The sequence below is a fragment of the Falco naumanni genome, chromosome 11 (assembly GCF_017639655.2).
Source record: "Falco naumanni isolate bFalNau1 chromosome 11, bFalNau1.pat, whole genome shotgun sequence".
Lineage (NCBI taxonomy): Eukaryota > Metazoa > Chordata > Aves > Falconiformes > Falconidae > Falco > Falco naumanni.
The window spans coordinates 35,113,971-35,138,360 of NC_054064.1; the positions used below are offsets into that span (position 1 = coordinate 35,113,971).

The 24,390-nt window shown below is 43.6% G+C and overlaps 2 protein-coding genes and 1 long non-coding RNA gene across 5 annotated transcripts in view; 2 read left to right on the forward strand and 1 right to left on the reverse strand.

Moving 5' to 3' along the window:
- LOC121095559 overlaps nucleotides 1-2,664 on the reverse strand; it is an 88,469-nt gene extending 85,805 nt beyond the window's left edge. For 2 of the 3 annotated variants that reach the window (XR_005830148.1, XR_005830147.1), the window contains exons 1-2: nucleotides 2,277-2,645; nucleotides 163-215 (exon numbers count right to left, since the gene is read on the reverse strand). This is a non-coding gene — a long non-coding RNA (uncharacterized LOC121095559). Of the gene's footprint in view, nucleotides 1-162; nucleotides 216-2,276 lie in introns of all 3 variants that reach the window. The other variant, XR_005830149.1, reaches the window with a different exon arrangement.
- Nucleotides 2,665-2,730: 66 nt separating this feature from the next.
- LOC121095715 (serine/threonine-protein kinase TNNI3K) overlaps nucleotides 2,731-24,390 on the forward strand; it is a 116,484-nt gene continuing 94,824 nt past the window's right edge. Inside the window, exons 1-3 of the mRNA XM_040610889.1 lie at nucleotides 2,731-2,812; nucleotides 2,909-3,076; nucleotides 4,120-4,212. Coding sequence (XP_040466823.1) covers nucleotides 2,731-2,812; nucleotides 2,909-3,076; nucleotides 4,120-4,212 — 343 coding nt within the window. The remainder of the gene's footprint in view (nucleotides 2,813-2,908; nucleotides 3,077-4,119; nucleotides 4,213-24,390) is intronic.
- On the forward strand, nucleotides 4,219-6,998 carry FPGT (fucose-1-phosphate guanylyltransferase). Its single transcript, XM_040610567.1, has one exon. The coding sequence runs from the start codon at nucleotides 5,157-5,159 to the stop codon at nucleotides 6,522-6,524; it is 1,368 nt and encodes a 455-aa protein (XP_040466501.1). The 5' UTR covers nucleotides 4,219-5,156; the 3' UTR covers nucleotides 6,525-6,998.

Genomic DNA, 24,390 nt, shown 5'->3' on the forward strand with positions numbered 1-24,390 from the left:
GTCATGCTAACAACATATTGTATACAAAACATTGCATTCCAAGGGGTTACAGAAAGTACTTTGCTAACTACTGGCATGATTCCACAACACTCACATTTTATTTACTCAACCAAATGTTCACACACAGATACAATGAGTTGTATATTAATACATTTTCTCTACCTGACACAAGGATTGCAGAGCTGAGCTGGACTGAAGGCAGTTCACACCAAACCCTGAAGGTTAAGGGAGACCAACATGATCAGGTATGTGTTTCAGCAACACACAACATACGCATTTTCTGCTGGTTTCTAACCACAATTTCTGTAGAAAAATGCAATTTGGGGACTTATACTTCAGTTAAATACCAGCATAAATAGTTTTGCTCTTACAAAACTCTCCTGGGATTCTTTACTTAGCACCAACGGTAAGCACCTCTGCTTTCACACACAGTATTTCCTGGAGACGTTTACTGGCTCCGCCAAGTGAATCCAATGAATCACCGACATAATATATTATTTGAAACTCTGGGGGACAGAGCAATGCAGTATTGATGAAAACCTGTTATTTCCTGGAATCAACTATCAGATTAAGTTTTCATAAAATACCACTATTAGAAGTATGAATAACCATCCAACTGAAATAATATTCAAAGATATTATTACCACGAATAGTTGGATCCAATAATTATTCTAGACGTATCTTAGAGAGCGCAAACAGAAACATATGCATTAGGAAGCCTGACTAACAATAAGAAGTTCAAAACAAAAATTCTGTTCAACTGCAGCAATATTTCATTGCAAGCATTAGAGCCCTAATTATAGCTTCAAAGGCTTGCTGCTGTTAGAAAGGAATTAGTAGTATTGTCAGAAAACCATTAATTACTGTGTATGTCTAGTAGCTTCCTAAATGACTTGTAAATTAGTACGTATTTTTAATCATACTGTGAAAACTGTCACTATTGACTGAAACAGATAAGTTACAAAAGACATCTTCTTCAAACTGTATTTATTAGATACAATGTCTTAAGACATGCGAGACAGAGGTAAGAGTAAGAAAAACGCAATCAGTAAGGGAGCATCTACCATAATATAATAAAAAGATTTCCCAACTTCAATTCCTTTTTGCAGTTCAGAAAGCTAGGCATTCTCCCTTGGCAAATAAATTACTCGCAAGGAATGAGACACTGGATAATAGCTGAGGGTCCCCAGCTTTGTTAAAAATCACTCGTTCTTCCCACTTAAAATAGGAAATGTTTGCTTAATGTCTAGAGCACTTTTTAATGTAATTGGGGTGATGCAGTTTTTAATTGGGTTCATGAAATACAGTCAATTGATGGAATTCATCACCAATGCCACATTACCCAGAAGGTAAGAAAGGGGAAAACAACACTAAAAAACCCTGTAAAAAGCAGTGAATCTTCATCTTTTGCAACTAAACCTTATGTCTTTAAAGCTGGACTTAGGACCCAGGAACTTTTTCTCACTTAAGTCAATAAAGCTGCTGCCAAGAATGAACACCCAATGCAAAAGAAAACAACCAAGCATAGCTCCAACAAAATAGACTGTGTTCCTTACTAGAGTAAGTTAAGAACATCAGGATGTTCCTTACTAGAGTAAGTTGAGAACATAAGGAAAGATCAAACAGACTTCTGCAAGTGTGCATTATTCTAAGGCTGTTATCACATGCATCACAGAAAAGTCTCAAACTGATACAGCAGCAGTAAAGTATTCATTTTTTTTCTTTAATCTTCTCTGTCAGTGGTTTACAATCATGAGAAACCATGGATTTTTCATAACATTTTTTTAATGTCCTAAGTCTTTTTTTTTTTTTTTTAGCAGCTCCTATAGTGCTTTTACAACTACTTTTTAAGGTCTTTGTGACCTTAAAATTATGTAATTAAGATCTTTAATGAGATCTTACGGAGACAAACCCCCCTTTCATTTTCATCTGTTTCTATCTGGTGTCTGAGGTCTCAGCAAACTCTAAATTCAGGGAGACAGATGAGGTCCGCAGATCAAAACCTACAATATCCAGGGCAAATAACTGCAGCGGGAAAAACTTCCAGCTCTGTGACTACTGCCCGTAGACTACACACCCTGCAAGCGCCCGCAGCCAGCCCCTGCAGGGTCACTCGCCGAACGCCAGCCCCGCGCAGCTCCGCGCTCAGAGCGTACCCCGGGGGGCAGCGCCACCGCACACCGGGCAGCTCTGCCCGGCAGGGCTTCAGCCAACAACCGCACCGCCGTTAGGACTCCGTTCCTTAATTAATTACCAAACCAGCAACCTTAACTCACCCTACGCCTGCCGCGATTGGCACGGCGCCGTAACACCAGCCTAGAGCGAGGCGGCACACCGCCCCCCGGGCGCGCCGCGGAGCCCGGCCCGCCGCAGGCCGAGGGGCAGGCTCCGGCCGGGGGCGGCGCGCCGGCACAACGCGCTGTCCGCGGCACCGAGCGCCCCGAACCGCGCGACCGGGCGCTGTTACGAGTGAACGGGGGCAGGAGAAGGGCGCAGAGCAGCAGCGAGCGCGGGCAGGGCGGCGCGGGCAGGCCTCCCTCCGGCCCCCGCGCCAGGCGTCCCCTCACCGGCGAGCCGCGGCCGAGCAGGGGCCTCGGGAGCGGCCCCGCGCCGCCGCCGCCAGCCTCCCGCCCGCTCCGCAGCCGGCCCGCCCCCGGCCGCCGGGCCCGCCCCGGACCCCGGCGCGGCGCTTCCTTTCCGGCTGGGGCGGCGCCGGCGCGGAGCACGGCCATGCCGGCGGCGGGCGGCGAGCGGAGCGCGGCGCGGCGGGAGGCCACGGCGCGGCGGCTGGCGCGGTTCGCGGCGCTCAGAGGTGGGGCGGCGCGGGCGGGGGCAGCCCTGGCGGCGGGCGGCAGGGGCCGAGCGGCAGGGGCGCGGGCCTGACCGGGGGCTGCCGCTGTGCCCGCAGGGAAGGCCGCCCGCCCCGGCGACTTCTGGGACGTCGTGGCGGTGACGGCGGCCGACGCGGAGCAGGCGCTGGCATACCGGCAGCAGCTGGCGCAGAAGCTGGGCAGAAGGGAGCTGCCGCGGGGCGTCCGCTACCACGTCTTCGCGGACCCGCCTGGACCCAAGATCGGTGGGCACACGTCCGCGGGGGGCGCGGGGCCGGGCGCAGCCGGCTGGGGCGCAGCCAGTGCGGCGGGGCCGGCCCCGCGCTGCTCGCCGCGGCGCTAGTTCCCGGCCGGGCCGAGGCGGGCCGTGAGCCCCAAGCGCGGCCGTGGCCTGAGGCGGTGACCAAGGGCAGGTGTAGGCCGTGGCACCCGGTGTGCCGTTTGGGCCGAGCTGCAGCAGCGTGCGCTGGCTGCTCGGCAGCTTCGCCTAAGTCCGTTGTGGCCGTCGCCCTTCCCACTGTAGCATCTGATGCTCGGTCGTGGTGCCTGTGAATGAGCGCTCAGCAGAGCCATGTCGTGTGTGTCCTGTGCCATGCAGGTTAACACCAACTCCTGTTTCTTCATAAATCCATACTGCTTACCTTAACCTCATCGTTTAACCAGTTTCAACATGTTCTAATATGTGGCCCGATGCACAACAAAAACCTATTAGAAAGCAGCCAGACAGTCCTGAATACCATCCTGTAATTCTCAATTCCTGTTCGCTTGGATGTAGAAAGTGACTAATCTCAGCAGTCCATCTGCAGCATAGAATAACAAGCAGAGATTAACTTACAGAAATCTAGCAATTTTAAGTTGTAGGAGCACATAAAAGTATCCCAAATCACTTCCTCGTATCCCAAGCCCTTTTTCTCAGTTCCGTGTTGTAAATGTCAAAACTGCTTTTGAACACTTGCTTCAAGTCATTAGTGAACTTTTGTGTAACTGTCATCATCTTTGCATGATTTTCTCAGCAGTGATACAGTAGAAGGATTTTTGTCAGAACTGGTTTAGGACATTTCAGATAGGTATCTGTGCCTCCATTGACACTTGGGTTGTTTGAAAGATCATCTGCAGTCATAAGGGCTTTTTAAAAATAAATTACAACGTATTTTCTGCAGCAGAAGGTGGCATTTAAAAAATGTTTCCAGATGCCCCTGCCACAGCACCAGATCCCACTGTGCTTCACATGGCAGTGCAGATGTTATTGGTGCCCTTTTCAGCAGATACTAAAATATTTTTTCTTTAGGAAATGGTGGATCAACACTTCATGTTCTTCGGTGCTTGGAAGATCTGTATGGTGATAAATGGACTTCTTTTCTTGTGCTGCTAATTCATTCTGGTGAATTCTATTTTACATTCCGTGTTCTAAGATTGTATGCTTCTGGTTTGGGGTTTGTTTTTTTTTCCTAAAAATAATATGGCAGAGGAGTCAAGAGATCTGAAATACAGTTCCCTCAGTAAAGTAATCCCAAATGTGTCTGATCTGACCATTTGAGTTTAGACTGATACTTAGGAGATACCCCTGTCACTTAAGCATTTCTCCCCAACACTTCAGTTGTTCAAACAGTGGAGAAAGGAGTGGAATTCAGAGTATCTGAATTAAGCTTCTGCCTTGAAATACCCATTTAGGAACCATGTCCCTCTCTGCAGGGGACCTAGTGAGCGTCAGAACTGCAGGCAGACCAAATACTTGCCTTCTTACCCAGTCAGTCAGAACACTTCCAAAAGGGGCATCACTTTTGGCAGAGGAGGAAGAAACCTGGCAATAACAAGCCATCTGACCAAACCACTGCTTGACTCAGCTCTGACTTAAAATTCCCAGCAGGGGTGTGGGGCTCCTCCTTTTTTTCAAGCAAAAAGCAAGCGTTGTTTGCTTTCTTCGCCTTAGTTATAGCAAGTGGTCTGTGTTCCAGCTGTGCAGCAAACTAAGGGTAATGCAATCAACCATCATTTTAATACAAGCTATTTAAGGCATACCAAATTTTGGCCATAAGGTGAGATCTGTTTTGGGAAATGTTTGAAGAGGAATCATTGATGATTATCTTACATCTGTCATTTTCTGAGGAATATCTAGTATATGACCAAGCAGGAGGGGTAGGGGACAATACTGTTGTGTGTATATAAAATGGCTGTGTAGCTTTAGTTTTTGCTTGATTATGTACAGTGTCTCTGTGTAATTAAAAATGTGTTTTTCTTCAAGGGGGTTACAGTCAACGTTTACCTAATGCGAGTGCCCTGGGAAAGATTTTCACAGCTTTGCCTTTTGGCGATCCCATTTACCAGATGTTGGAACTGAAGCTCGCCATGTACATTGACTTTCCCAGTCACATGAAACCAGGAATTCTCATCACATGTTCGGATGACATAGAACTTTACAGCACAGAAGTTACAGAAACCATCACATTCGATAAACCTGGATTTACCGCATTAGCTCACCCTTCAGATTTGACAGTTGGGACCACTCACGGAGTATTTGTTTTAGATCCGTCCAGTTTTTCAGGCAAAGGAGGACTTGAATATGCGTCTTGCCATCATTTTCTGCACAAGCCTGATGTTGAGACAATGCGCCAGCGTGGCGCAGTATGCATGAGAAGGAGTTCTTCTCGGCTAAGTACCTCTGGAGACCACAACGGCTCAGAAACAGACTTGGAGTGTGTGTATACAGACAGTATATTTTACATGGATCATAACACTGCAAAACAATTACTGACATTTTATAAGCAGACAGGTACTCTTTGCTGTGAAATAGATGCATATGGTGACTTCCTCCAGGCCCTGGGACCTGGAGCCACTGAAGATTACACAAAAAATACAAGTAACGTCACAAGAGAGGAATCCCAGTTAGTTGAAGTCCGGCAGAAGCTATACTCTCTCCTGAGGGGAACTATGCTTAATGTTATAGTCTTAAACAACTCTAAGTTCTATCACATTGGAACTACTCAGGAATATTTGTTTCATTTTACATCTGATAGCAAACTGAACTTTGAGCTTGGCTTACTGCCTGTGGCTTTTAGCATCTTTTCTAACAAAGCTGAGACCCTGGATCAATCAGCAAGTATCATTCAAAGTGTACTTGAGCCTGGGTGTTTTATAGGACCTGGATCCATTATTGAATACTCTAGAATTGGACCTGAAGTCTCAGTAGGGAAGAGGTGCATTATTAGTGGATCATACATAAATTTTAAAGTAGACATACCTTCAGACTGTTTACTGAGTTCATTGAGTATAAAAATCAAGGGTCAAGTAAAGTATATAAGTATGGTGTTTAGTGTCAAAGACGACTTGAAAAAGAGTGTAGAACTTCTGTCAGATATACGGTCACTGCAGTTTTTGGGGGTCAGCTTACTAGAATGCTTGGACCTCTGGGGTATAAAGGTTTCAGACCAGCTCTTCTCCAGTGAGAACACACGCTTGGGTTTGTGGACTGCTAGGATTTTTCCTGTTTGTTCTACTTTAAGTGAATCGGTTAGAATGTCATTAAAAATGTTAAATTCTGTGAAGCACATGTCAGCTTTTAAATTGAATAGCTTCAGCCTCTTATCTGTTGAAGAAATGCTCACCTACAAAGATGTAGAAGGCATGTTGAAATTCAGGAAGCAAATTTATGATGAAATCTATCTACAAAGACAAAAAGAGAAGTCTGATTTGTAGAATGAACAGTACATGAACAAATTTCCTAGTTGCATTTGTGGATGATTGATTACTTCCCAGCTTGTAAAACTTGTAAGAAAAAAGTACACAGATCTTTTCTCTGATTTCTTTGAAGAGAAATAATGGCATTGCATTAATGACATTGTTGTAGCATCACATTCATAATGCAGCAAATGCATCTTTTGATGAAAGAAGTAATGAAATACTTCAAATGTCTGAAAACACTAATTGGTGACTTTTCTTGGGGTACATGCTACTATGTTTTGTAGTCTTTGTCAGTAAAAATATGATACAGAATAAATTAATTAAGAGATTTGACTGAAAACTGCTTTAAAAGTTTTTCAAAGTAGAATATTAGCTCCAGCAACATGGAGTGATATAGCAATAACATGTTTGTCTCGTCACGCAGCCTTTTTGCAGTAGTGTTTCAAATGGGTAGAGATAAATCTATTAAAAGTACTTTTTAAATGAAGACATCCTGTCTTAAGCATTAATCATTTTGTTTCTCTTGCTTTGGGGAGGTTTTGTTGTTTTGTAATTTCTTTATACTTTCTTGTTTTTCATCAGAGGAGAAAGATTTGCATGAGAGATCATTCCTTCCCTGGTGACTAAGAAGTAATATTGGGGTCAAAACCTGGCATTGAGGCATACTGATAGGTTGGGGGTTTTTACTGTTTGGAAGCTGGTAGTTTGATTGGGCAGCTACCAACTTTTTGTTGCCCACAGATGGGCTGATATATGCCACATGACAACCTATGTTTCTTATTCCTCCTCTAAACTGAACCATTGGAATCCTTGGGTGATGTTTAATCGTCCTGCAGACCAGTGGAGTAGACAACAGAGAGGTTAACTATTGTGAGTCGTTCCACGATGCAAATCTCCGATCTGTTCTGTCTTCTCCACCCTTTACTAATGAAGTCCTTTTGTTTCTAGTTTAGGTGCCAAAGATCCAGCTCCAAATAGATAAGTACACTTTTTATACTTTCTGTTCTGGTCTGATCAAAAAGGACAGTGCCTTTTTTCATGTGTGCAACTTTAAATCTACTTTTCTCTGTTCCTTCTTCCCCACTCCCCTTTTTTAAAACCATAGGAGGTGTCACAGTGGGCGATGCCAGTGCTGCGTTTAGCCCCATGTGCTGTCTTTGGCTGTGGTACCGCAGAGCTGTGCAGGGAATGCATGCAAGCCTATCTGATTCTGTGATCCCCTGTGCTTCCAACAACTCATTACACAATTAGTATATATTTCAGTGCTATAAGGTGGAAAAAAGCTTGCTCACACTAAACTTATAGGCAGATACATCAAATCATTGGTAATTTTGCTTCTACAATGACTGGATTTTTAATTTTTCCATTTCATGCTATTTTTAAGAATGTGCTGTGTATTATATCGGTGCAATTTGACCGCAAATGCAGTGCATCTTTTCCTCTTGCATTTATCTATAGGTTTTCATGTTTTATTTAATGTTGCATTATAACAGTGTTACATCCCTACTGACTGAATTCCCTAATGGCATTGTTCTTATGCCACCCACAAGGTAGTAGAATTATAGGACATTTAGGCTGGAAAAGACCTTTTAAGATCACAGAGTCCAACCATTAAACCAAGACTGCCAGGGCCATCACTAAACCATGTCCCTATGCACCACAGTGTAACAACTCCTGAATATGACTCAAGCTGGTTTAACCTTCACCAAGTTTCTTTATCATTGATAAAGAAATCTTTCAAGAGACATAGTATTGTTCCTGAGGATCTCTTCTGAACAAGAAGAAATACAAAGGAGGCTGGGAATTGCTGAGGTTGACTTTGAAGGAATAAGGACAATTTCTGAGCAAATAAGAGGTTTTAAAAGTCAGCCATAGATTTGAGAACACTAAGGTCCCAGACAAACACATAACACCACAAAGTAAGAATAGTCATAGAACATGGAGCATGAAATTGTGGTTTGTATATCATCCTGTTTGTGCGATCCATTTGTTACTGAAATCTCGGAATGAAAAAATTATTGACACCACCAATGTGATGTAGATAAGCAGACACTTCTTTATTGACGGCCGGGTGCATGAGTGAGCCCTCTCACAATCAACGCACACCAAGTTTCAAAATCATACACCTCATATAGAACTTGTTCATACATATTCATTAAGTATTCATGCATAAACATAGTATTTCCCGAAAATCATTAACATACTCTCACTTTGTATGTTAATCAGCTTATCAGTCCTTCGCGTCTGCGCAAACCCTTCCAAGAATTGTGGGCAGGGGTCTGCGGGACATGGGCGGTGGTCTTTGGGAGGAAGGCTGTAGGTCGTCCTCATGGTGCACTTTTCACCTTTTGCCTGGTATGTGATGATCTTGCCAGTTTGCAGTGTTCTTATCGGTCTGAGGTATTTTATGTCCTTGTTGACCATCTGTTTCTTCTGCTTGTTTCTTTTAATTGCTTCCTCTAGATAACTTATAAGCAGGCCCCTTGTTAGAGAAAGTTAAAGAAAAAGAAACAGACTGTCACGACGGAGGGAAGACACAGTCACTCAATATGAGTGATCAGCAGACTTCGTTTATTGTCCCTTACAGTCACCTTTTATGCCTTCTTATAATTAGCTCATACATATTACAAAAGTTAAGCTCATTATTGGTTAGTTGCCTAAATACCAAGCCCGCCCCTAGTTTCTCTTCTGTAGTTATCTGTTCCCACCTGCAACATTCTTTTCCCACCGAAATCTTCCTGTTATTGTGTAACAAGAACAGCCAAGGATAGTGTATTTTTGCTTTACTTCACATAAGCTGAGAGCCATGTGCATTTTTGTCCAGCCAGCTGGACTATGGCTATGTGACCCTTTTCAGCTAGCCAGTTATACACAACAGACTCCTCCTTTGATCAGTTATTTCATTAATTATTTCTTTCAGACTATGGTTACATGACCTAATTACTATATTTACTCAAAGAATGTAGGTTTAAGTTCTTAGCCTTGGTACAGGGCTGTACAGAGGATTTCATAACAGCTTTTGTTGTGCAACTGCTAGTTTCATTAGAATATATTTCTTATTCCTCTATATTTCTATTAAAATGATTTTAGCAAATCTGTAACATTTCCCCCCTCTGAAAGTGTTGAAAATCATTATTTCAATACTTTCACATTATTCACATAGCAGTTGTTTCAGCATATTTTGGTGGTGAACTATATCTTGGTGGAATGGTTGGTACTTTTCTTATGATCATGAGATTGACTGCAATTCTATTGATACATTAGCATGATCATCAGAAAGACAATCAGTAACAGAAACAAAGTTTTGATTATAGATTGTATCCAAGAGCTTAGATTCCATCCCAATTTGTTAAAAATTTTCCCCAGCCAATCTTCTGACATATTTTCTTGAATTGATTCTGTTTCCTTTTCAATCTTACCTAATAGGTCCAGATCATGTTCCACATCTTGAGTTACCTTTGTGTATGTAACTCAATGTGAATGCAGCAGTGGTCCTTCCCACTTTTCTTCCAAAGGTTTTCCTGAAAAAGTCTTTATATACACATAGTTACTAGGTTTGAAGGAGTGGACTGCTTGATCTAACCCTCTGGCCTTGTTCCCAATACTTGTTTAATTGTCGCTAAGAATCAAGAGCCAGGAGGTGGGCATTTAAATTTTCATGCCCCTTTAAGGTTGGGTCCAATTTGTGGCTGCACATGCGTTTTTCATTGTGCAGTTTTGGTCAGGGTGTTAGCCTGAACCTCAACCAGGAGGGTCACGGACCAATTTGCTTGTCTCGCCACAAACAATCTTTACCATTTGAAAAGATGGGAGCCGGAGATGACACACTCTGCACGGTTTTGATGTTCAGCCTTTGCATTATCATGAATACAGTAACCATCAGTATGTGTTTCTGTGAGTGCTTTTGGTCACGCCGGTATAGAAGAGTGCGATCGCCTCCTTGCAGTCCGCCCTTAATAGTGGAACTTGTGGGATACCAAAGCAGAGTGTGAGAGACTGTTCTATAAACAAAAGGAAAATGTTGATCTCCAGCAAAGTTACCATGTGACTTGTTATTCGTTTCTGTTCATCTTCATCACTTCATGAAGAGAAATACCAAGGACCAGGCACAGACTATCATGGAGGGAACAGATGGAGTTACCACCCCAACATTATTCAGGACTGTGCTGGATTCACGAGTGAAGAAGTCTGTTTTCACGTTCCATGAGGCTTTGCTGGACTGTTATTCTGTTATTCAATTTCTAGTTCATGTTTGTTAATAAATTGTTATTTGTTGTTTACTGGTTGTCAAATGGTTCATTGAAGTTACTTTGCATTAAACACACAGTTTTCAAAATAAATCCAAAGGGTTGGGTAATACATATAATAATAACCTACAAAAACAAAACCTAAAAACAACACTTATAGCTATATGTTTCACTTAAGTAATAACAAAAATCAATATTATTTAAATGAACTATAAACACTATAGTTTCTTAACACATTCCTTTTTTTTTTTTTCTTACATGCACCACTATCATGGCTAGATTATAGGGATTTCGCATGCGCAGTCTTTCCAGATTTTACCAACATATTCCGTGCACATAAAATTGCACATGCGCATGTTCAAAGGCATACACGGATCATTCATGTGATAAAAAATGGCTACTGCGTGTCCAGATGAAGTCCCAGACCCATTTCCCGAGCTTACCACTCCGGTAAGTCTGTTAACGGTAACATTTATGGCACTATGGTCAAACAATAGGTCCCTGTTTCCAATGTAATGTTTTCTCACCACGAGACTGCTGTGTCACCTGCCAGGGAAGAAGGGTCTAGAGTGCACATTTCCCCCTCCAAACATTCTGTAAGATGAGTGTTCTCAAAACGTTTAACCTATATGGTTCATTAGAAAGGGGATCAAAACTTTTTTTTTCTTCCTGTTGCTGTTTAGGCAGAGGGTACGTTTTTCTGTTGTCACATGTCAAGAACTTATGGCGGAGGTGGAAAAGTATAAAAGGCATTACCATATCCTCGTCTATGCGTTCCTGGTGGTTGTTTTTGCTGCTATTTTATTGTTATTCTTACTCAGCCTAAATTGTTATCTGAATTGTTAAGAGTCAATAATTCCCAAATTCTTGTTGGCTATTAAATTGTTATTGTGTGTACATTTCTGCGTACTACTCGAATTTGTTTAATGCCATCGGGTGAAACCATAGTAGCAAATTGCATGTTACTTATAACATGTTGAATTAATCTTATAAAACGTGGAACAGCACATGGCAAAAAACAGTAAGGTGGCTAATCCACATAACAAATAAAATAGGATTTGTTTTACCCAGGGGCTCCCGGGAAGCCAGGAAAACAAGTCAATGTTCCAGTCTTTCCAACTTTGGATGGGAACATGGGCTAACTTCCCTATCTCTGATGTGATTTGTTTGACTACCTCACCATTGTCATCAATTTTCAAACAACAATTGGAAACATTTAATTTACCACAAACACTTCCTTCTTCAGCTAGCAGGTAATCAAGAATCATCCTGTGTTAATAAATCGCATTTTGTATTTGAGTTGCTTGGTCTGTTAGTAATAATTTCCAAGACAGCCTGTAGACGAATGATACGATTCAGATTGTAGATAGATTCTCGAGCACCGCTAATGAGTTTATTAGATTCCAAGTTGCAGGTCCATAATACTGTATGATACATTGGGGTGTCCATTCATTTAATAAATATTGGTACCCCCCTTTTCTTGGGAGTTTGGAAAAATCAACTTGCCACTGTTGCCCTGGCTAATTTTCAAACACATTTCACATTGCTGAGTCACCTGTTTTATTACTGTATACAAGTTTCGCCCTATCAATTTCTGATTTAGGCTTTTATATAAATTATCAGCTCCCCAATGCATCTTATTATGTTCTGTTAGGGCTGTGGTCCATATTAAATTGGATGGTACCACTATACGACCATCCCTCAAATAAATCCACTTATTTATTTTATCATTCATGTCCTGAATTAGCTTTAAGTTTTCTTTAGAATAGTTTGGCTCCTGATCTGTACTTACAGTTTGGATTTTACCGCCTGGTATTAAGGATAATTCCTCCTTTCCTACCTCCTCTGCTACCCGTCTGGCCTCATGGTCGGCCAGGCGGTTTCCAATTTCCAAATCAGTGCCTCAGTGGGTCATCTTATGTTCTTTCTTCCTGGATGACCCTCTTATACCAGCAGGGGCCATTCCTCACATCAAGGTCTGGCATGGCATATGTTCCCACCGCTCAACGCCTACTGGGTTGCAGCCAGCAGCGGAGCTCAAGATTCTTCTTGGTGGCAAACACAGAGGCCAACCCAGTCTTGCCCTTGATTCTGGCAGGAGGCACCTGACCAACCTTATTCCTTGAAACTCTGCATTGACAACGAAGTACATCTGCGCATCCCATAACAAGTCACTGTCATGGTAAAACACACAGATTTACATTAGCAGAACTACTACAGAGTGTATTTTATTTTAGTTTTTCTGCCAATATCCCCCGCAGCCCTGCTGACCACAGGATATTGTTTTACCTGAACTAGGCAGGCCTCCCGCTTATCATTTTTACTGTAACAGGGAAAGCATTTTTCACCTTACCTGGAATTTATTTCCAGATATACCTGGTTAAAGATTTATTTTACTTCAGGGAGGTTCTCTCTTTCACTTTTCTGTTGAATCAAAGATAAGCTCAACATTTTAATTAATTGATCATTTTTAACTTTTGGTTTCATTTCCCCTTCTTTAAACGTCTAGATGTTCTAATAAATCTCATCCCAACAAAGATTTTGGTGAATTTGGCATTCTTATTTGTTTTCTTAGTTTATACTTTAAAGGTTTCAGGATGTTTTCCTGGTGGCCAGAGGTCCCCACAACTGTAACAAATTCTTTTCACTGAAGTTTAACACCAAATAAGTTGGGTTTGTATTCACCAACTTTTCTACATCACAATTACCTAGTAACAATCAATCGAACCTTTATCCAGTCCTATTCATAACCAACTTTCAAACATCTAAATTTCCCCATCAGAGATTCACCTTTACTCTCCTCAGACCCGCTGCCTGCCCTAGAGGGGCCGTTACCGGTCCTGTTGTGCTGCAAATGCTGCAGCAATTGGGGTGACATTGTCAGGTCCTTCTGCTCAATTGTCAGCAACAGCAACCCCCTCCTCCTCACCATCAGAAGGGTTCGGGGCAGGAGATGCTGTTCCTGCTCTGCAGGTTACACAAGCCTGCCTCTGCAACAGCACTTCTGTTTTAACTCTTTCTTACTCTGAATGCAAAACTGCTACTTGTTGCTTTAAGTCTGTGTTCTTACATACCAGCCTTTGCAGGCAAACAGCAAACACCCTGCCATGCATCCAGCATGACTCAGCCGCACCTTCGAGGGGGTACGGGGGTTTGTACAAACTCACCCCAATACTTTTAACACTTTCACAGGGTCTTTGATTCTCCACCCCCCACCCCCGCTTCAGATCTTACATACATTAGTACAAGTTTTTATCATACGTGTTTCATTCTGGTTGCTCCACAGAAGGAACCACAACCTGAGCTCTTTTTTTTTTTTTAAAAAAAAAACTTATACAGGGGCCACCACTGATTACAGCACTTAACCAAAGTTCTCTTATTCACGCTTCCCCCAGGCTGCCCCCCCATTTCCTTCCAGTGACTTAAAACACATCCCAACGGACTCTTTCTTACTATCCCACCGCTTTGCTATCTCAATCGCTATCCCAGCCACAGACGACTCTAATGTCACTTACAGCTTTCTCTCTTATCCCAAGGCGTCCAAACCTTACAGTTAGGGCATTCAATTTCTTGTCCCCACCACATATATAATAACTCTTTACACCATATACACTTTAAAACACATAGAGGTTCACATTCACCCCTCGGATGTTCAAGACAATAACCACATACCATCATTTATAATATACTTAATACAGAAATGTTCTCACATTCCCAGCATAAATGAGTATAGCAATTATTAATAACCTTATAATTATTAATTAAAAGGCCACTTTTCTCCACATTCCAGCTTATAAAGCAGCCACCATTGATTAAAATATTTTATCAATGTTTTCTTATTCATGTTCCCACCAGCAGATCCTCCAATATCCTTCCAATGACTTAAAACACATCTTAAAGGACTTTTCCTTAAAATCCCACCACTTTGTTTTCCTCCCATTTTCCCCCTTCACACTAACAGAATACACTTAACACTTACAAAATGCAACATGCAGGTACCTTTCTACAGCAGCATCAAAAACCCACTATTATTACCAAGTGTATAGCCAAAATCACAATAACGATAATCAGAGTCAAATTCCACATCCAGTACGTCAGAAAACCGTAATAAGCAAGATTACCAAGAATATAGCCAAAAATCACAACAAAGATAATCAAACTTCCACACTCAATAAGTCAGAAAACTGTAATAAGCAAAATTACCAAGAATATAGCTGAAAACACAATAGCGATAATCAGAGTCAAATTTCCACACCCACTAAGTCAGAAAACCATAATAGGCAAGAAAGTACCAAACGAGCCCTATAGGTGAACTTGCCAGGCTCCAAACAGCAATTGAATGCCAACCAAACGGCAATTGAATGCCAACCAAACCAAACGTATACTTAAGGTGCTAGCCACAAAAGTATACACCACCCTGCAGAAGTTCAACTTTTGACTTACAGGCAGTTCCAAATGACCGGTCTACCAAACAAACAAACCAAAATAAAGAATACCATCACTTACAGCAATAGGGTCCTTGTCTGCCGCCGCAGTGATCCGTTGAGTCAAGCAGTCCCTCCGGGAAATCCCGGGGGTACCCTAGGGAGTCCTATCCCCAGCGGGTCCTACAGCCCAGCAGAGAGGTGTCCCATCTGGAGTGCCAGATTGATTTAAAGAACGAAGTCAAAATTTCTTATTGACTAAGTACCCTTTATTGGCAGTGCTGGATGCACGGGGGATCCTTCCGCATAACGTGCATGTCTAAAGTAACTAATTATCTTATATCTATACCATAAAACAATGACTATTCAATTAATGCCTATACATAGTCATTACCTAAACGCATCTACTCTTGCTTTGTATGTTAATTAGCTTATCAGTCTTTTGTGCTTGCGCAAATTCTTCCGAGAATTGTGGGCAGGGGTCCTCGGGATGTGGGCGGTGGTCTTTGGGAGGAAGGCCATAGGTCTTCCTCAAGGTGTACTTTTCATCTTTTGCCAGAAAATGCTGAGTTGGGTGAGTTACCAGTTTCAACCAGCTCTTGCTATCTGTCTTTCCTCCTTGGGTGTGTATTAGCTTAGGATGCCGACAGATAACAGGATGTCCACAGCCTCAAAAGATGTTGGCAGACACAATACACAGGGGATGTCACGTATCTTATATTCATTACATTTTAACTACAAAATTCATTCTATCCTAGAGTGAGTTCATACAATATCAATACTTCTAACTTTTTGTTAGAGGTGCTACCTTAGAGAACACTATAGCATATAGGTTCTCTTGTCTCCGCTGTTGTCCAACCCTGCAATAGCTTTTGCTTATGTCTTACGGGCAGACGGCTAGGCTTCCACTTCCACAAGGATCCTTTAGTCCAACCCTGCACAGCTTTCGCTGCGACTGGCAGGCAGACTTACTCAGTGGGACCCTAACCCACTCCTTACAGTGGGACTCTAACCCACTCCTTACAGTGGGACTCTAACCCACTTACTACAATTTACATACAAGAAGTGACTTACCAAAATCCAGGGAAAGTCACGAAGAGCCCTACGGATCGGGGATCGATGGGTATCCCCAAGAAATCCTCAGTGACGGTTGGAACCAATCAGGTCCCTGACTCCTCCGGCCTCCTTCAGCTAGGTCCCATCTGGGTCGCCAAAAACTGTTACCAAACTCCTCTCATGATCAACGCACCTGGTCGTCAATAAAGAAGTGTCTGCTTATCTACATCACATTGGTGTTGGTAAGTTTTTCATTCCGAGATTTCGGTAACACATTCATCTATTGTTAAGAGTATACAAAACATTTTAGGGAAAGCAAATGTACATAGAATTTGCATCTTCAGCTGGAGACCAAACTTTCTTCTGAGAAGACTTCCCTGATGGTTGCTTTACTCCTAGACAAGCTTTCTGGATGTTTAGTAACAATAAAATGAAGTTGCATTCTTTGAAAGTGATTATTCACTTTAACTGTTACAATTGCATTTATTCTAAATTCCCTAAATACCACGTATTGATTTCATTACTGAAAGCCATCTGGATATAAACAGAAAACGGATTTGCTTCTGACACATAAGTAATGGGAAAAAAAGACTGAAGAAAAGCATACTGATTAATCTTAGCTTTTGCAAAGTGTTGGGGTAGGCTTGATCAGGAAAGCAGCTGCTGTGGTCATGGAAGCAGTGTTCCTCCCAAGGGAAGAAGAAAAAAAAGAAGAAAAAAAAAGAAAATTAGTGGAATCCAGGTCACAGTCTCAGGCTACTGTGCTTGGCTCCTGGGTCAGCAGGCTGCCTCAGGCTCTGTCAGTCCACCAAGCGCACAAGGAGAGGTAAGAGGTACTTCTAAGAGTATTTCTCTCAGATTTCCTTTCCTGATATGCTGCTGTCCTGCCCTGGACTGCTCAGACATGCTGGTCCAGCTGCATCCTGGATGGGTAAGAAGTAGGTGCTCACTTCCCTGCAAAAAGTAGTATCCTCTGGGATGTGCTGTCCACTACTGTCAATCCTTAACCTGGCCTCTATGTCTGAATGAATGATCCAAGTTACTGTGCAACAGTAATGTACCGTGCTGCCTAGTGACTCTGTTGGTTTGACAGGGCAGTTATCTCCACTGGTAATCCCTTGCCTCACCAGCCTGCCACTCTGACCATCAGCCTGGGCTCACACTCATGGTCTGTGCTGTGGGTGTGATGGGTGCTCCCTAGGGCCCACAAAGAAGCCTGGCACTTGCAAACAGTAAACACTCATTGAAAACTCAGATTACATATTTCACAGGTAACTGCTGGAAAACTCAGTCATGTCTTTCTCACTGAGGGCAGTAACACTTTTGCTGTGCTTAGTCCTGCTGTCAAGGACCTACATGAGGAAAACTTCTGTACAGATTTGCTGAAAGTATTCTTTGGCTGCAGCCTCACAGAGTGTGGCTGTACTATAGGCAGCACGCAGAAGAGCTGGATGTCAGCATACCTCAAACCATGACATTTTTTCATGATCTTTTCTTCTGCTATGCAGTTTGCAGAGTGCAGCTCTGGGAAGCTATTGCTTGAACACTGTCTGCATTTAAACACATCAGCCAAATGTGCAGTCTGACTGCTTCATCTCTAGCTCTTAAAATATGTGACTGAGTTGAAAAGCTTATGGCTAAACACTTCAGTGAGGAGCTAGAAATATTTTCTTGACCTTTGAATGAAGGCCTAGGATACCTTTTCTAGCAAACCTGTGAATCATATGATGTCTAGTCTCATGTAACTGTTCTTAGCAGCATGTCAATTAATTGCCCAGTTAGGAAATAAAGCATTTAGATCTTGAGGCAAAGAACTTAAAAAAAAAAAAAAAAAAAAATCTGTTGTAATGGAATAAGCGTAGGTTTGATTTACTAGGTAAGAAACATGAGACTGCTTGAAATTTTTATGCCATGTCACACTTTCCTTTTACACTAAATGTTTTCATCTCAAATTTTAGAAAGCAGATTTGGGTCGACATTAGCCATAGGTAATGTCAGCAGGCTTAATGAATTTATTCCACAGGTGCTGAAATATCTGGATATGTACTAGTTTTCATCTTTAAACTACAATCAAGTTTAATGTAATATTTTATGAAAAATGTTTACAAATATATTTTATTTAATACAGAGATCTAATAATCTAAAAATCTAATTTCCCATATATTTTTGTATCAGAGAGAGTTAAGTGTGTGCATGTTCACACACACATTCTGTAAATCCATTCTTGGACTCCACACTTCTAGGAATAAATATATAAGCTTCCACTAATTTCCACGGAGTCACAGGAAGCGCGTGTTTGCCCACTGAATTTCTAATGCATTCATAAACTTTTGTGGTCTTTCTTACTACCAATAAAATGATCATTGTGAAGTATGAGATTAGAAAGTTTATGGAAATATTCAGAGAAAATGGACTGTGCCATAGAGAAGGATAGTGCATGAAGACTGATAATGGTATTGGCAATCCAGGCATCCATCTATCAAGGGCTGGTGGAATTTAAAAATTAAAATATACAGCCATTGCACTTTGATGAATTTAGTTCAAAGGATTTGGTAGACATGAGGCATATTTTTTTGCAGGCTTTTTTGGGGAGTTTTGAGTGCTGAAACGTGGCTTTTACCCTGTCAAGCTACAGAAAGTAGCTAGTTTTGTTGATTTTTCTGTATCAGCTTCAGAATAAAATCTGAAAACCTGGAACGAATACCCTGTTTGATTGAAGTCATTAGGAGTTTTGCCTTTGATTTAAGCGGGGGACAGGATTTTGCCCCTGGCAAGCACACTGGTGAAGCAAAGGTTTCTATAGTCCACCAGGGACCCGAAGCTGAAGAACAACTACAGAGCTCTCGTTGAGTGTCCTGACAGCAAGTGTTATAGCCCTGCATATACCTGCCAAACCTACACTAATCTACTGCACCTTGCTGTGCAGCTTGTTGAGTTCTGTTGGGTGTTGCATGAGCTGGAGATCAGTAGGCAAAGAAAACACTGGAGTGGTAGAGCACAGCAGCTGCAAGGAGAAACAGTCAGTCTGTAGTGGACGGAACATCAGCTCTGAGTTAACAAAACAGTATTTCTGTCAAAAGGAGGAGAAAGAGGAGATGACAGATAAGCAAGTATTAGTATGTATGCTTGATGAGACATTTGAAAAACAATGTATTTAGGCAGGAGAGAACTCTTTGCGGCATGTATTGCAGCTATTTAGGGAGGCATGTATGTTTTTTAGCTACAACAAATTCTAGTTCTTACAACAAGGGCTCTGCTATAGTGTGATTAAATCTTGCTAAAATCAAAAAGCCTTCAGACTGGACACTTCCTGATAGTAATAATCCAAATTTGATGTACACAATATGCATATGTATTTTATTCATATTGCATTTTACAAACTTTAGCTAATTTTTCTTTTTCACAGTCTGCTGTTAAGATAGATGACATCAATTTTCTCACGCAACCAGCTGGGATAAACTTGTCCCCAGAAAACTGAAAGACTTGTGCAAGGTCACACAGTAAAACTTAACAGCAAAACAATAGCAGTTATGGGGTTACTGTTTCTACTATCGGATTCTGAAAACAAGACCATTGTGGCATCTGTGCCTGCAATTTTCCTCCACTCTGAGTAATAAAGGATGCAACACTGAAAATGCCAGTCAGGTAGGCCTTTCTAAGAACAGGAGGCTTCTACTGAAATTTGGAGTTTGATTTTGATTAAGGCTTATTGAGTTTCCTAGATGGATGTAGTTTTCATATGAGCCTTTAGACTTGGCTCCCATCTATCCTGAAATGCAGCTCAGGCTGGTAAAGTCTCAAATAAAGCCAAGATGAGTGTTTAATGATTTTACTCGTGTCAGCTTTCTTTATTTAATTAGTTTTGCTGTGTAGTGCAATAATAGGGCTCATAATGAACATCATCTTAATGATTTCCCTGAATGCTTTGAGAGCATGCTATAATGAACAGAGATTTAGCCATGTTGTACATATTACATTATGAAATTTGAGAGAGGAGGATTATTTCAGTAACCTTTTAGGCAGGAAATTGAAATCTGAGAAATTGGGCACTTAAAAAAGAACACAGGGGAAGGCAGCTGAAAGGTATCTGTGCCAGAAGGATTTGGAGAACTGACGAAAGAAAGTAAGCTCCAACAATCATTCAGACCTGCATAGAAATGTTCTTGACTTGGACAGGGAGTTTGTCTGTACTGGAGCTCAGTGGTTCCAGCCTCTTCTCGTTCCTAAACCTCTGATGCAACAGCTTCATTTTCTGCTCTCTGCACATGTGGAAAATTAATCCCCGTGCAAATGCCACTGTAGTATTGTGAGTACAAAAATAGCAGTACTATTCTGCACACTTCTAATCCACTGCCACAGACAGGCCATTGTAAACACCTGTTTCCTTATATGGGCTACAGAGTCCCTTGTCCTTTATTTTCATAAAAATGCATTGTCTTTTAATGCCCTTTTCATTTTATGTGACATATCTGAATATCACCAGAATGACATTGAAATGTATAGGCACAACTTGCAGCCTCTCAAAGTAAATGGTAGATATGGATATGTGCTAATTAATTTGAAATAAAGATCAGTTCAAAAGACTTAATCCTGTAAAGCCTCCCTGTGAAGGGCATTTAAAACCAGAAACAGGAAAAGAATTTTTCACGTTTCTCTTGTAAGATTGGACATGACAGCTGCACATTCCGAACATAAAACTGCAATGAAACTTCTAAAATATTAATCAAAGAAAATTGTGCAGCTCGGCATTCTGTAAACATTACATCTGAAGACTTTGCTGACTGAAAAACATCACTCTTGACATTTTAGTGCTACTTGAATAGATGTTAATTAGAACTGACCTAACGTAGCACAATTATTCCTTTCTCCTCTGTTTGCAAACCGTCTGCAAACCAGCTCTGCAATTACTATTCAATTTTGTCCGTGTGTCCCCCACACACACACAGAGTTTCAACTATTCTGCAGCTGCTTCACATAGCCTGTGGTTCGAATGCATCAAGAATTCACCTGAAAGTTGCTTTCACAGTGAACAAAGCCATGGTGTTGGCTTCACTGACTGACCACACTGTCCTCCTCTGCAGTGGTTTCCACTGGTCTTCCCTGAGTGTCCTAACAAATGAATCTTCACCCACAGAAATGTCAGCAAAGAAAGTGGTGACTTAGTTTTGACATATTTTCATAAAGTAGATGGTACTAGAATATAAGTAATACGCAAAGTATTTACTTATTTTGAAGCAAATTGTTTTATCTCTATCTCATCATGGAAATGTAACGCTCTTACTTTATGAAGCTATTCTACTAAAATGCATTTTCTGTGCAGAAGTGAACGGAGCATTTCTTGGGCTCTGGAGTCTGTCCTGTTCCTGTTTCTGTCATAGTTTGCTTTGTCTGGATGAAGAAAAGTTTTGTTCTTCAGCCCAGGAGAAGCGCCAAAACCTGTTCTGTCAATTCCAGGGATTTGTTCCAGGCATTTCACTCCCCACCGGGAGACCTGACCGCTGCTGGAGCGGCCCACTTCTTCAAGCCATTTTTCACCAAGCTCTTAATTGCTGGATCCCACTGCCCGTTAGTCACAGTACGGAAGGCACACCTCTCCTCCCGCCTCCGGGCCGGCCCGCACCGCGCCCAACTGCGCCGGGCCACACCGAACCGCAGCTCCCTTCACTGCGCCGGGCCGCACCGCACCACACCGCACCTCCCGCCGCCGGGCCGCACCTTGCTTAGGCTTCACCTCGCCGTACCCTGGCTTCACCTCGCTGCTCTGGGCCGCGCCGTACCAAGGCCTCACCTCACCTCACCGCGCCGGGCCGCGCCACAACTCCCGCCGCCGGGCCGCGCTGCGCCTCGCCTCACCTCGCCTCACCTCACCGCGCCTCCCGCCGCCGGGCCGCACCGCACCTCACCGTGCCTCACTGCGCATCCCGCCGCCGGGCCGCTCCGGGCCGCACTGCTTCGCGCCGCGCTTCACCTCTCCGCATCTCCTGCCGCCGGGCCGCGCCGGGCCGGGCCGCGCCGCACCTCGCCGGGCCGGGCCTTTCCTCCCGCCGCTTCGCCTCGCGTCGCCTCCCGCCGCCTCCCGCCGCCGGGCCTCACCGCGCGGCGCCTCTCCTTTATGCTCGTTGCACCGCGGCACCTCGCCTCGCTGCTCCTTTAGCTGCCGTTGAAAGCCATTTCCCGCCTTCCCTCCGTGCAGGCGCCAGCTGAGAGAGCAGGACGGCGGCGCAACACCGGCATTTCCCCAGCGGCAGCGGGAGCCGTGGCGGCGGAGACGGGGCTTCCCGGGCCGATGCACTGTCTTGGCCTGTTTCAGGCTATCCCGTGATTTTTACCTGCAATGAGCGACTTGCAGTTTGGATTGTGCTGGACGTCCAGGCCCCTCAGTAACAGCAGGCTGAAGCCAAGCCCTTCTGAAGGCCTAATGTGCGTGGGGCAGCTAAGTCACCGCCATGGCAAGTCCCCCGGGGGTGCCATCCTCCACAGTACCCCGGCCCTCCCTCAGCCAGCCCTGGCTCACTAGACAGCATTGCTGTTGGCCTTAGCTGCTCTGTGGGGACAAACCCAGTGAGGACAGAGGAGCGTGCAGAAACCAAGCCACAAGGCCCATACCGGTATGTTCAGGGACCCGGAGGGGAGAAGCTTTATTAAGGGAGCTAAGAAAGACGGGGACAGACTTTTTAGCGGGGCTCATATCAATAGGATGCGGGGGTAATGGTTTTAAACTGAAAGGCCATATTTAGATTAGATGTTAGGAGGAAACCCTTCCCTGTGAGGGCGGCGAGGCGCTGGCCCAGGCTGCCCGGAGCAGCTGTGGGTGCCCCATCCCTGGCAGGGCTCAAGGCCAGGCTGGACGGGGCTGGGAGCAGCCTGGGCTGGGGGGAGGGGTCCCTGCCCGTGGTGGGGGGTGGGACTGGGTGGTCTCAAAGGTCCCTGCCAACCCAAACCACGCCGTGATTCTGTGATTTTTACAGCCTTGATCATAAGCGTTTATTTCATAAATCTCATTACTTTTACAAAAAAGGACAATATTATTACTGGTTTTATTATCACTCCAGTGAAAACTGAAGTGCTTGTACCCAGATCATGTGACACAGTAGTTGAAAAGTGAAAATCAAACTCCTGCCTGTGGAGATGACTTGACCAATCCACACAAGGCCTACAGTCCCAGGAGGCGGCTGCCTGCCAGCCAGTCTCAGCTGCAGCTGGCGGGTGCTCACAGCCCTGGGGAGCCAACCTGAGCTGCCTTCAGAGCAGCAACTGCAGACAAGGTTTGCTGAGGGCAGCAATGGCATCCTTCCAGTATCTTCCATCTCCCTGGCACATGAGGCAACGCTGAAGCTGCCACGTGGGAGGGGAGGTGGCCGAAGGGTGGGTGGTGCAAGGGGGAGGCACAGCATTCATGAAGGCAGAGCCTTCAGATGAAGGAAGGGCTCCACCACCATGCGGCTGGCGCAGGAGGCATGGAACAGAGTGTCGTGCAGTGCTGCATGCATGTGTATGAGGGGAAGGAGGAAAAGGCTGAGCCTTGGATGACTTAGGACTGAGTTTAGCAAATTCTGTTGCAGTGGCTGAGTAAATGTTGCAGGAGTGCAAATACTTGCACAAGTGGTGCGCTGCTATGGCAGCAGTGAGAGTCGCTGAGACACCCTGTGTCAGAGCCAGAAGACCCAGCTGGTCCAGCTGCAGACCTTTCTTTCAAAGCAGCTTCTAAAAGAACAGGCTATGAAGAAACAGGCTGATCAATGTTATTTGACAATCAAAGGTAAAAAAATCTGAGTAACACTCTCCTGCATGAACAGATCAGAAAATGTTCAGAAAGCTCCACTGCTATAAAAAGACATAATGTGTCCATTGCCGAGTTCCTGACGTAGTCCAGGCTGCCAAGGGGGATACGCGCTGAAGCAAATGTGTCCTGGCAGGCCTTATGACCCCAGTACTCTCTGGCAGGTGGGAGAGATGGCCAAAACACTTGTCTTTGGCTGCACAGCTTTGGATGCATTTTAGACATTTAAAAGACAAACAAACAGCGCTCAGCTAATAAAAGCGGTGGGAGATAAGATACCCATCCTGAGTGCTGCATTTCCAGGTTTTTCAGTTGCTTGGCAACTAGATGTGGAGGATCAGTCACCAGGCTAGTGCCTTTTTGCAAATATTTTG

What these genes read in the sequence shown, in the direction of transcription:
- FPGT (XM_040610567.1), top strand. Translation starts at nt 5,157, where the DNA reads ATGTTGGAACTGAAGCTCGCCATGTACATTGACTTTCCCAGTCACATG.